Below are 13,674 nucleotides of genomic sequence, written 5' to 3' on the forward strand. Positions count from 1 at the left end.
TTAAAATGTATTCAAAATGGGATCACTAATAGTAACATGTCAAATATTTTAATTAAATAAATTGAAGTTTCTATATGGGGATACCAATTACTTACCCTTTCACATAACATGATTCAGAAAAAAACTCCTTACTATTCATTAAGGAGAATATATAAGCAACTTCACAGAAAAGATTATTATAAATGGAATAGTATTAAGAAGCATTCTATCACAGGTCAAATAAAAAATGATATACAATGTACTGTAATGAATATAACTTGTTTCAAGTAATGGAACTGGTTAGGCATAATCCTGAAAATAATTGGAAAGAAGGTGCAATGAGAATAAAAATATATTCTGTAAACCCAGACCATATTCTGATTAAAAATTATAGCATTAAAACAGAAGTATCACCACAGAATTTATAAATTACTTTGAAAATTGAAACATGATGACCACTAGTAAATAACAAAAAAAAAAAAAAAAAAAAAAAAGAGAGAGAGAGAAAAAATTTACTATTATCCAGCAGGTATTCACTTATTCCTAAATCTTACCTGTAGCAGTTATTATGGAAACGGTTATAGCTAGCCAAAGTTATGAGTCCTCCCCAGCATGGTGAAAGAGAAAAGAAAATCTGCATGGCAGCATCTCCCCAAACCTGAAATTATTATGTTGTTAGGTAGACTAGACATTATGTAACTTTAATGACTTACATTTAAAGCGTACAGAAATGGGGTGCCCAAACTACAGTCTATATTAATCCCACATTAAAAACATATTCCAGATTTGTAAAGAACTTCATAGTTTACAGTTTCTTTTCTTTCAGGAATATAATACTTGTCTTTAAATTTTTTTTTGAATCATTAAAAATATTTTGTGTTAGTTATGTATATAAAACAAATTTTACTATTAAACTCAGTAAATTTATTATTGTGAGTTTGAGTAATTCATTTGATGTACATTTAGGTAGCTGGTGCTCGGCTTAACTCTTTTAAATACATAAGACTTAGAAGCAATGTTATATTAAGAAAATCAAGTATATAACGATTTTTATCGTATGAAAGAAACATATGTGTTTTGGCATAAGAGGTAATATTGACATTAGTAAGATTAATTTACCTAATCTTTTAGGTAGAATGCAAATGAAGTTTTTAAGTTTTTAATTCCAACAATAACAAATTAAAACAAGCTGTTGGTAGTTTAAAAAAAGCAGACATTCTAGGAAGAAAATGCTTTCTTATTGCAGCAAGCATAAAATAAACTTACTATGCATCTATATTCTACTAAAAATATCAGCCAGCTGGACTGATTTTCTCCCAGTTGAAGGTCTTGTCTCCATGTTTTGTTGTTGGTATAGTTTTATAGCATATCAATATTTTTGGCCATATTATGCAAATATACAAAGTCTATAACTCTGTGTTCACTTGCCAATTTGCATGTTGTGTGGGCTGAGAAATACAGAATAACACATGGAAAAAGCTTACCACATTTCTCTCTCTTGGCTAACTACAGCCCTGAATGAAGAAGCCTTTAAGAATTCTTCTAGTCTCTGCTGGGATTTAAACCCAAGCCTCTCCAAATTTGTGACAAGCAATTAAACGGTTATACTGTCATGGGGACTGTATTTGCTCTGGATAATATTAGCATTATCTAGCTAATGCTGATGTTCTGATCACACTTCATTCTTGACCCCCCAAAACATATACATGCATGTACACCCTTAGGCTATGTGTGGCATTTAACCAGAATGTACATCATTGGAATAGATAATCCAGTTCACAGTTGTGCAATAGTGTCGCTGATTCATGCTGCCACCATTTCATTTTCACTAAAAATGAATACTGTAGTGTTTTTACTTATACAAAATGCATGCATACAAAAATTACAATTGTATGTATTTAACACTACTGTGTTGAATTTGAAAAAAATATTTTGGAAGTTACTAGTGGAGGCACACAAAGCTTACTGAGATAATCATGTCACCCCTACAGTTAACGCTTCTGAAGTGTGCAAAATCTGTAAGTAAATTGGATTAAAAATTGTATGGAGAAAGTATTTCATTTCATCTGCCATCTGATCAGAGTCACAAGGCCTTGGTGAACAAAAAAAAATCCAAACAATAACATTGCAGTAATCACGGAGCCAGCCCCATGGTTATTGAAATGTTATTGTTGAGAAGCTGTGATCCTATTCTACATCAATCTTAATCATGAAGTACTTATTAAGTCAAGAATTGTAAAACCAAAGAAAGAAACCCCTGAACTAAATTGTTAAAAACCTCCTACAGCACCATATTACCACCCTTACCACCCTCTTGAAGGAAACTAAAATATGAATGATGTTGGAACAAAAGCAACTTTTTCGTAAGTTGAAGGAAACTATAATGAAGGAAACCATTTTGGGTTTCTTCTTTTCATTGTGGCCTTGTGGTTCCTGATGAGATGGGGAGCCTGTGAATGAAATTCCATCTCTATATAATTTTCTTTCTTTCTTCCAGACATGTTGAAAACAAGACTGTCATGCCAAAGCAATCTTATTTTGGCAAGTTGCCATCCACCATATTTCTTTTTTTCAATTCAATATAGTATTATAAATATATACAATTGTAATTCCTGCATATATCACCCTAGGCAGTGCTACACAATAAACAGTTAATCCAGTTAACACAGAATTACCATTTTCATCTATTAATTCTAGAGGTATCTTATGTTATTTTCTCTAATTCCAAGTTGACATTCAAGTTTCATCTCTTGAAGTGTCATAAGTGACTGGTAATAAAGTTCAGAGCATCTCAGTGGTTTCAGATATTTTTCAAGTATTTGAAAATAGCACATTTTTCTTTTTTTCTTTTTAGCTACACATTTATTTCAAATTGCACTTACTTTCTCTCCATAGCCAAGCATTTATTTCAAACTGCACTTACTAATCATTCTTTAGGTTTAAGTAGAGAAGACAAAATTGCCTCAGCGGCATTTATGGCCTTCATCGTATGCTCTGTTACACTGTTTTAGCATATTAATCCACAGTTTACCCAAAGGCCTTAAATTTCCTTTTCAGAGGTAGGTCTCTTGGATCTTACATTTTCATCACCACCAGTTCCTCTTTTCTCATCCCCCCCCACCACCACTCAGAACATCTACTATTCTTTCCTTTGTCTTTCAGGTGGCCTACCCTCCTCCTTCCTTTCATCTTCAATCCAAAATAATTCTTGAAACAAATTTCAACAACTTAATATTCTGATATTTTGGCAAATATTTTTGGAAGATTTATCCAGTCCTGATAGTGTATAGAACCACCAATGAGGCTAGTATTATTTTTGATGAAGTCCTCCTTTCTCATTAACACAGTTTAATTTTTAAGTATTATTTTTGGTTTTAAATATTTTAGCTAGGCTAGTCTATGTAACATACAGGTTCCACATTTCATATTTTGTTTAATTAATATTATTTTTTCTCAGTTTGAGGATTTTTCAAATAAGAGGAATTTTGATTAGCTGTTATAAGTGATATCCAAACTCCACTTGTCTTTTATTATAGTTTTTAATTTTTATTAAAAAGTTTTTATATTTTTGGTTCTGCTTCCTAGCTAGGCTGATTGAATGCAGGTTTCATAGTCATTTATTACAGGTTGTTTATTTATTTAAAATTTATTTTTTTTTGTACCAGGTAAAATTTATACAAGTGTCTTAGGGAAGAGGGTTAGAAGTATTGTTGAGTATAACCATGGGGAAGAATAGTCAAGATTTAAGCCATAGAGGAGATGCCAAGATAAAAATATCTACTATAAAACAAATTATGGAAAAGTCATGGAAATGTAATAAGAACTTGTATTCATTCATGATTTGTATTCATCTTGAAAAGGTGTATGACAAAATACCTTGACTTTCAATTTTAGAAATGTATGGCATAAAATTTTTTAAGGAGAATAAAAATATCCAATCAAAGGTAAGCAAAGAAAACTTAAGATGTTAGGGGCATTTTGAAAGGATGGAAAAAGATTAGCTAAACAGTCATTTGAAGCAAAATGAATGGTAATTGGCCTGGAGGCAGGCCAAGAGAAAGCTGTGATTGAGGTGCTGGTGTGAAGCAAGCATTGAAAAAAAGAGAGCTCTGGCTAGGGCTAAAGATCTAATAGGAAGCAGGATACAGCACTGAAGAAAATAGTGAACGTAAATCTGCTGAGTATAAAAGATTTGTAAGATAATGATTTTTCTTCCCCTCCAATAAGTTCAGTCTGAAAAGTTACAATTGTTTTAGCATCGTTTGGATCTAAAATACCTTAAAAAATGACAATCTGTGGGGGGATTTAATGGTTTGGTTTGGGGAGGCTTGCTTTCTTTAGTTTTACAGTTTTTAACTTGATTTGCTCTTTGCAATTAAGGTTGTCATAGCACAGGGCTGCAACTTCTTAACCAAGTTATGATGACAGTGTTTAGAGGTTATTAATATAATGTGTCTTTCAAGTTTCTTTTGTTTGCTAAAGCCTTGTGGTTCCTGATAAGATGAGGTCTCAATGGTTGAATTCCTTCTGCACAATTTATTTTACTTTATAGATTTGCACCTTCTGAAAGCATTAGCTGTAGAGGAGATAAGAAAGAAGATAAAAAGTATATAAAAGCTTTCAAGCAAGTTTTATGTGTTTTCATTAGTGTGCTTATAAAACATTTCTTCAAATTCAGTTGGGCCCTTTGAAGTTTCTTGGGTTCAAGGCTAATTGTAATTTTTAAGAGGGAGATAAGACAGAGTTAGGAAAGTGGGTAGAGTGTGGAGATATTGGGTGATGTTTCTGGTGGAAAAATTGCAGAATGCAGGTACAAAGCTTTGGGGATGTGTAGAGGAGAAAGTGGCAAACTCCATCTGGCATTAGAGTTATCATCAAAAACAATAGGAATATTGTGTCAAAATTATATAATCTGTCAGGAGTGTTATTATTTAGGAGAGTTATTATTATTTGGATGTTCAAATCTCATATTTTTCTCATTTTGTTATTGATTGTGCTAGGTTAGTGTAGCTTCAACTTCCTTCAACTACCCCTTATAATTTCTGTACAGCCTTAAATATTATCCTGCATATTGGATTTCCTGTAGCTTCCCTGGTTGTACATCAAATGCTGCACTGATTGTACATAAAACTCCTCCTTACAAACTTTCCTTCAGAACAGAACAGATACCCAAATGGACTGTCATGTCTTCAACAGGATAACTTGGGCAACAGTGTATATTCAGTAAGCTTCACCATTTTCAATATTAATTATAATAATTATAATTTGATAATTATCAAGTATATCTTTGAATATTTTCATACTGTACACTTTCTCTTCCATGGTGTATTTTATCTTTCTTACAGTATCCTTATATCAAGAATGGAACCAGCCCTTTATCTACCTCGCTCCAAAGAGAGCCAGCCACAGCATCTATAAGTTATTTACCTGGTTTCAATAACAACTTGTAGGTTTCTTGGGTGTTGCATGTTCTATTATATATGCAAATTTTATACTCATTTTCTAATTTCTTAATGCATAGTCCAACATCCATATTATATGTGCAATTAGATTAATGTTTGCCTAAGGTATCTATTCAGTTAGCTAATCTCAGGTGGAAACAGTGTTTTCCCTCCAGAATTATTCCCAAGTCTTCTATTCTGATAACAGAGGAACCAACCTTAGAACATGAGAAATTTACCAACACAAAACACTGACACCTCATGTCCTGATCAGAGTTTTGTGTTGATATTTTTTGTAGCTGGCTTAGTGGTAATCCAGAACAACTTAACACAACTTGTTTTTTACTAGTGTAATCCTTTTAACTTGTTTCACTTGATATATAAAATTATGTAACTTTGAGCTTTTACTTATTTACCTACTGGCATTTTCTGGCATTATTTAATAATTATTGTATCATAAAATTATAACTGTAATTAATATCAAAGTTGTTTGGTTATTTGTCATTTTGGATAATTGGGATATCCTTAGCTGTTTAATATTTTCATGAGCTCCAATCTGTTTTACTTTTTTACTTTTTTTATTTGTTTAAATCAATTTTCTAGTGGAAGCAATCCTGGCAAAAGGATCTGTTTTTGAGGAACTTGTAACATCATTCTAGTGAGTCCAATCTGACAGTCAGTGTGTAATTATCAGTGAACTATGAGGCTATCTTGCTAAGGTAATATTAATAAAGTGTCAATTTCAAAAAAAAAAAAAAAAAAAAAAAAAATCAAGAAAAATTAAGAATGTCTGTCCCTAACCAAGTTAAATTCCATAATAGTAGAATTTATGTTTAAAGACTTAGACTCCAGTCTTAAAAGATCCAGAAATAGGATTAAATGGATTAAATCTTATGTTATATTGTTTTAATTGTGCCCATAAAGAAGATGTTGCAATATGTACCATTTTCATTTGTTTTCTCGTATAAAAAAACATGAGTCAATTTTAATAGATATTTTTAAGATTTCCTGTAAATGTGATTCCTCTTAATGAGAGAAATTGAAGTTTCATTGTTTTTAATTTTTACAGACAGGGAAAAACTCTTTCTCAATAAATTCTGCAAACATGGGGTATTATAACATTAGGATCTGTTATATATATATATATTTCTTTTGTAATTTTCTTTATAATATATATATATATATATATATATATATATATATTATAATTTTGCATACCTTTACGTAATGTTTAATTAAATAATGGCATTAGAAATCGCAAACAGGAAGACTTTATTATAGAAATTATTATACTAATGTGTTTGTAAATATATATATATATATATATATATATATATGAGGGGGTATCAAAAAGTTTGTACCCTGACCTAGATAAAACATCAGTAGGAAGATGCCGTTTTTAATATAAGTTGTCTACATATTCAATAACTAACATGTGAAATTTCATTCCCGTAGGTGATCTTACACCAGAGGTGGAGCCTGGGATCTGAGGAAGGGTAGGCTATAGTTGGCAAAGTGGAGTATCGAGCAGTGATCAAGTTCTTGCATTTGCAGGGCAAGAAAGCTCAGGAAATTGATGAAGAAATGAAAGCTGTGTATGGGCAAAATTGTCCATCCTATGACTGTAAAAAAGTGGAAACAGGAGTTCCAGTGTAGTTGTAAAAGTGTCTTTGAAGAGCCAAGAGAAGGAAGGCCATCAAAATCCACAGACAGTGAGACGGTTGTAAAGGTTGAGCAGCTGGTGCAGAGTGACAGATGTGTGACAATTCATTAAATTGCAAATGCAGTGGGAATTAGTTATGGGTCTGTCCACAGCATTTTACATGACCATCTGCACGTGTCTAAGGTCTCCGCACGATGGGCTCCAAGATTGCTGACGCCTTTGCAGAAGCAACGTCGAATGCAATGTTCTTGCTAACTGTTGGATTTGTGTAATGCAGATGTGAGAACTTTTTTAGGTGAACCCACCCTCTTCTCCTGACCTAGCACCGGCAGACTTCTTGTTTTGAGAAATGAAATCATTACATGGATGCCGCTTTGATTCATCTCAGGAAGTCATCAATGAGGTGGAATTGTGGTTTCAAACAAAAAGTGCAGACTTCTATGATCAAGGCATTAAACAACTGATCCATAGATGGGAGAAATGTGTTACTATACATGGAGAGTACACAGAAAAGGATTCAAGTTCCTGTGAAGTTTCACCTTTCTAGGGCTATTTTTTCTAGGTAAGGGTACGAACTTTTTGATACCCCCTCGTATATATATATATATATATATATAAGAACTATGTTTTTTATTTTAACAATATAGCCTAAGATATGTGTATAACCATAACCTACAAGGCCCCTAATAGTCACTATAATTAGCAAAGTTATACGAAATCAAATATTAACAAAATAACAAATCAAAAGTATCATAATGTCATTACTGCATAAGGCTTACATTGAAAGGCACATCAACATTGAGAGGCTCTAGCCCAAGCATTGATATATTGAGCATTACAGCTGTGGTTCATACTATATAAGGCTTTCAATGTAAGCCTTATGCAGTTTTTAATATAAGTTGTCTACATATTCAATAACTAACATGTGAAATTTCATTCCCGTAGGTGATCTTACACCAGAGGTGGAGCCTGGAATCTGAGGAAGGGTAGGCTATGGTCAAAGTGGAGTATCGAGCAGTGATCAAGTTCTTGCATTTGCAGATACCCCCTCGCCTTTATAATTATAGTGACTATTAGGGGCATTGTAGGTTATGGTTACACACATATCTTAGGCTATACTGTTAAAATAAAAAACATAGTTCTTATATTTTTACAACTTCCTTCAACGTATGAAATGTTTAATCAAATCTGATGGCATTAATTCATCCTGACATTTTTACTTTTTCAGTCATTTATTTATCATTTAGATATTAGAGGTTTTATTTGTTTTGTATTAATATATATATATATATATATATATATACAGGGTGATTCACTACCAGTGCGACAAACTTGCAGGAGGTGTAGGGGGCACAAAGACGAATCAGAATCACATAGCATTGCAGGGTCCAAAATGCCTTCATCATGCGGTAGAGGACGTTGAACGGGAGGTCGTGTGAACAGCGATCCCGCTGGAAGTCAGCATTTGCAAACTGTTTCTGTTGAAGAAACCAAGTAACAAAAGTCCTCCGGAGTGGATAATCTGCAGGCTCCAATGATTGGACGCGTTGCAGATGGTATGAACTCATTTGGTTTGTTGACAGTATCCTCCATACAGTGGAGGATACTGTCAACAGTATCCTCCATACAGTGGATTGGGAAATACTCAATCGTTGGCCTATCGCTCGAGTACTCGTACTCGGATTGCCTTCTGCAAGACGTAGGACATTCTCCTCATTGTCTGGTATCCTCATCGTTCGCTCTCAATTCATGGTACCTCTCATGAAACAACCAGTCACGTAACCTTCTGTGCACACGTGCGAAAATCGTATGATGAGGAGCACGCCTTTCCCACACCTGTGTGGGAAATGTTCCTGGTACAAGCGTAGAGCAGCACGCCCATTACAGTCCGCAGCTCCATATGCGAGGTGCATGTCAGCCAGTTCAATGTTTGAATACTCGTCCATCCTACTGCCTTGGGAATCGGTTCGCAAATGCTGACTTCCAGCAGGATCGCTGTTTACGCGACCTCCTGTTCAATGTCCTCTACTGCATGACGAAGGCATTTCGGACCCTGCAATGCTATGTGATTCCGATTCGTCTTTGTGCCCCCCGACACCTCCTGCACGTTTGTCGCACTGGTAGTGAATCACCCTGTATATATATATATATATATATGTGTAGAGAGAGAGAGAGAGAAGATATAGGGTGTTTCTAACATGTGGGCTACACTTTCAGGATTAATCCAATGCCGACATATAGGATATATTTAGGCAATCAGGACAGATATATAAATATCTCCTGATTATGAATGATTACACAGCTATGGCTGTTTGAATTTTAAAAACCGGTCATGAAGTTTTCTGTGGTAAAAAATAATAAAAAATAAATAAGAATAAGCAAACATGTACCTAGTATAAATAATGATTTTACTAGGAATGTGTGTGCTTATTTTTATTTATTTATTTATTATTTTCTTCCACTCCATAGCCATTTTTTAAAATTCAAACAGCCATAGCTTCATAACCATCCAGAATCAGGAGAAATATTTATATGAATATTTTTTTTTCATTGTTTTTAGGCCCTGAATCAATCCTGAAAGTATGCCCCACATGTTATGAAACACCATATAGAAGTCTGTTGCAATTTGATATTCCAGAGAGCTATCTTGTTGATCTTTAGGTTAAGGAGATTTGTTAATTAGACCCTTTTATCATATCAGTGCTGGAATTTTTGAATTTTTGAAGCTTTAACACAATTCATGTTAAAATTAAATTTTATGATATTAATTATAAATTTTTTCTCATCAATGAGAACTTGTTCATTATCACTGTTTTAGTCTAAAGTTATCAAAATATAAACATTCTACAATATGGAGCTGTCAATTTCAGTGTACACATTGCATGTATTACCTAAGTTTTCTATTTGGAATTGTTTTAATTGCAAATAGAATTGGTTTACATTTGTGTTATAAATACACCAATGTTTTTGGACTAAAAACAGTGAAAACAACTTTCCCATTGATAAAAAAAAACAAAAAAAACCCAGGTGATAAGGCAAAACTTAAAGTTAGAAATTGCAAAACTGAAATGATAATATTTACCACAAATTTAAAATCAAATTAAAAAACTTCAACGCAAAAAGATCAAGATTTTTGTCTGGATCTTTTTTTTTTAATACTTTGGTATTAAAAAAAAAAAAAACAAAAAGATTCAGAAAAAAATCTCCTAAACTTATAAATAAGAAAGATAGACCTCTCCCCCACCTCCCTCTACCAGAACTCCAAACTGCAACAACTTACATATTCTATATGCTTTTATGCATATTTAACTTTTAAAAGCATTAAATAATATTATAACTATGTTCAATATACCAAGATGTTTTAGTATCATATTTGATAACTGATCCCAAAACAGTATTAATGAGCTTTTGAGCTTAAAAAATCATTTCTGCTATCTCATATCTATTACAAAAAGAAAAGAAAAGAACTGTTTATGACATGAAAGTTATTCTGAACATTATAAACTATAGTTTACTCAGAATTTTATGGAGCACCTGCTAATTGTAATTCCTTACTTGGGATTTATTTTACAACATAAAGTGATCACTATAATTATTCTGTAAAAAATGTTAAGCTAAATAATACTTCAGTTGAGGCAGCACTAAAAAATATGAGGGGGGGGGTCTGAAAAGTTTGTGGCCTGAGTAAAAGGTAGTGGTACAGTGCTAAAATTTCTGTAATTAATGCATAACACTCAAATAGTATTACACCAAGTTTCATGCAAGTTTAATAATGTCTTTTTTTTATTACAGGCCGTGAAGTAAATAAAGCTTTGTGAATGAGGAAAAAAAAAAAAATTCATGAGAATATGCTTACACTGGTGGAGGATGTCCCATCCTATTTCATGGTTAAGCAGTGGGAAGCATCATCTTCTTGAAGATGATGCTTCCCACTTCAAGACCATCCAGAATCAAGAGAAATATTTATATGAATATTTTTTTCATTGTTTTTAGGCCCTGAATCAATCCTGAAAGTATGCCCCACATATTATGAAACACCATATAGAAGACAGGTGATAAGGCAAAATTTGCCAGCAAATTTCCTTGCAAGGTTTGTGACTATGGATGCAATGTGGGTCCATAGTCACAAAACAGAGATAAAAGGAGCAGTCCAAGCAGTGGAAACACAGCTCTAATCCCACTCCAAAGAAAGCCAAGTCAATTCCTTCTGCTGGAAAGGTGATGGCATCAGTTTTTTGGGATGTTGATGGAGTGTTGTTAGTGGATCACTTTCAGAAAGGCCAGACAGTTACGGGGGCATATTACACCAGACCTTGTAAGGCATTTGCATGAAAACATCAAAGACAATGCACTTGCTCACAAGTCTGTCACCACCATGGCTGCACTGCATGAGTGTGGCTTTGAAATCTTGGAGTATTCCTCCATATTCACCAGCTTTAGTACTATTGAACTTTCCCCTGTATCTTAATTTGAAAAAATGCCTGGCTGGCATCCATTTTCCCAATGACAGTGATGCCACTGTGTAATGGATGACTTCCTGGAGTCCAAGGGAAAAGTTTCTTTGCAGCTGGAATCAATGTATTGCAGCACTGGTGGCAAAAGTGTATTCAGTCCAAAGGGAACTATGTTGAAAACAGACTTCTCAAATAAACTCTTCTTACTCAACAAGGCCACAAACTTTTCAAATCATAACATAGCTTGACCAGAAGTCCCAAGAAAACTAAATAATATAAAGTATATATTTAAAACTATACTGCATTAAAATTTGAAAAAAGAAAAAAAAAAAAAAAAAAACACCTTTTAAAAAGCACTTACCAAAGTACCACAAAGCACGTTGAGACTATTTTGTCTCCTATGCAACTGGTGCTTTCAAACGGGTAGTAAATTAATGCAATAAATATAGTAAAATAGAAATAAAATAGGATAAAAGATAGATTGTGAATTATATGAAAAAAGAATTTTTTGCCAGAGTCCTGTAACCGAATTTTCTGCCAGAGACCGAAGATCTAAAATGAAAACATTGAAACAATCTAGTAAATAAATACTTGCCCATCAAGAAGGCACATTTTGCACATTAGTCAGGATGGGATGGTGAACAAAAGTATCTTGCCGAAAAGGACTATTTGTAATTTAAAATATATATAAATAAATAATCAAACCTGTAATAAAAGGCTGAAAAACCTGAATATTACATTAACTAGCCTTGCTAGAATATAGAATTGAAATAACACTTAAGTGGGAGAGATAATAATTAAAATAAATATATATAAAATAAATAATAAATGAATTAGTTAAATTAGATTAAGTAAACAGACCTGGATATACTGTTATAACTAGCTAGTATGAATGCACTGAAGTGAAAATTCACAGATTGTTTTGGGAAATAATAATAATAAAAGAAACAAAATAAAATAAAATAAGCTTGCAATAATGGCTATGGAACATGGATATTAGACCACACCAGCCTAGCTAGACAGTTTGAAACAAATTAAACCGGGGATGGAAACATAAATGATAGCAAAGGGAAGACTGTAAATAGTGCAGACTTCTAAAAGAGCAACTGGCACTATACATAAGGTTGAACAAATCTGCCAAATCATAATTCTTAAAGTACAAGAATAAACTGCTGAAATAATATAATGGAACATATTGTTAAGGTCATAAATTCCAGTGGGGCAATATTTTTTTTTCTTGCTACGACATTTTTGACCAGATCAAAAGTGTGGCAATTCATATTCAAGAATACAAACATTTGTACAGACAAAATGCACAATAAAAAGATCAAAGGTAATATAATAGGAACTGATGTAATATGATTCAAATAATCAATGTGCCAAGAAAATCCCATACAAAAACAATATTTTATATAAAATTACAATATGGATTTGCATCTAGAACTACTTGCATTTATTATTTTATATCATTGTTTAATATGCTTACACTGATTACAAAACTACTGATAAATACTGTTTTAAATTTTTTAAAATTATTAAATTATTCAGCTTGAGCACTGAATGGTTATAACAAAAATTTTTTGCAGGATGTGTAATTTATAAATATATTAATTAAAACATTAATAAAATTGAGCTCCAATGCTTCATTATGAATGTAACTAAAAGTAAAGTATGTTGTTGCAAAACTCATCACTCCCTTGGCTTGCTTACAGAAGTTGGCAATTTTTGGCCAAACTGCCAACTCCTGTATTTTAATGTTCTATAGCTCTTTTATGGCCAAAGCTTTTGCTTTAAATTTATCTGAGCATTTTGGTTGATTAATTTACTAAAACATTAATATGCATATTTCAGTGTAAAATAAAACAATATAACTTACAATTCACAGAAAAAATAATTGCTAGCAGAATAAATGGTGCATATGTATATATTCTTCATGGCAATTTCTAAACATATTATGGTAGCATAACTGACATATCAATCGTCTACGATAAAATTAAGTTATATTAGGGTCTGTGATAAAATTAAGTTTCATAAAGGCCTGTGGTAAAATTAAGTCTTATAAAGGTCTGTGATAAAATTAGGGAGGGTTAAGTTTACTAATACCTGGCTGCATGGGTGAGATATGATCTCAAAAAAA

At 32.7% G+C, this 13,674-nt stretch overlaps 1 protein-coding gene across 3 annotated transcripts in view; it reads right to left on the bottom strand.

Annotated features, from left to right (window-relative positions):
- LOC150080740 (sodium- and chloride-dependent glycine transporter 1-like) overlaps nucleotides 1-13,674 on the bottom strand; it is a 263,490-nt gene that overhangs the window by 90,019 nt on the left and 159,797 nt on the right. For all 3 annotated transcript variants that reach the window (XM_090381755.1, XM_090381754.1, XM_090381756.1), the window contains one exon: nucleotides 534-637. In XM_090381755.1, coding sequence (XP_090237881.1) covers nucleotides 534-637 — 104 coding nt within the window. The remainder of the gene's footprint in view (nucleotides 1-533; nucleotides 638-13,674) is intronic.

This window comes from Mastigoproctus giganteus, chromosome 9 (genome assembly GCF_048544385.1).
Source record: "Mastigoproctus giganteus isolate SK-2022 chromosome 9, ASM4854438v1, whole genome shotgun sequence".
In the NCBI taxonomy this organism is placed as follows: Eukaryota; Metazoa; Arthropoda; class Arachnida; order Uropygi; family Thelyphonidae; genus Mastigoproctus; species Mastigoproctus giganteus.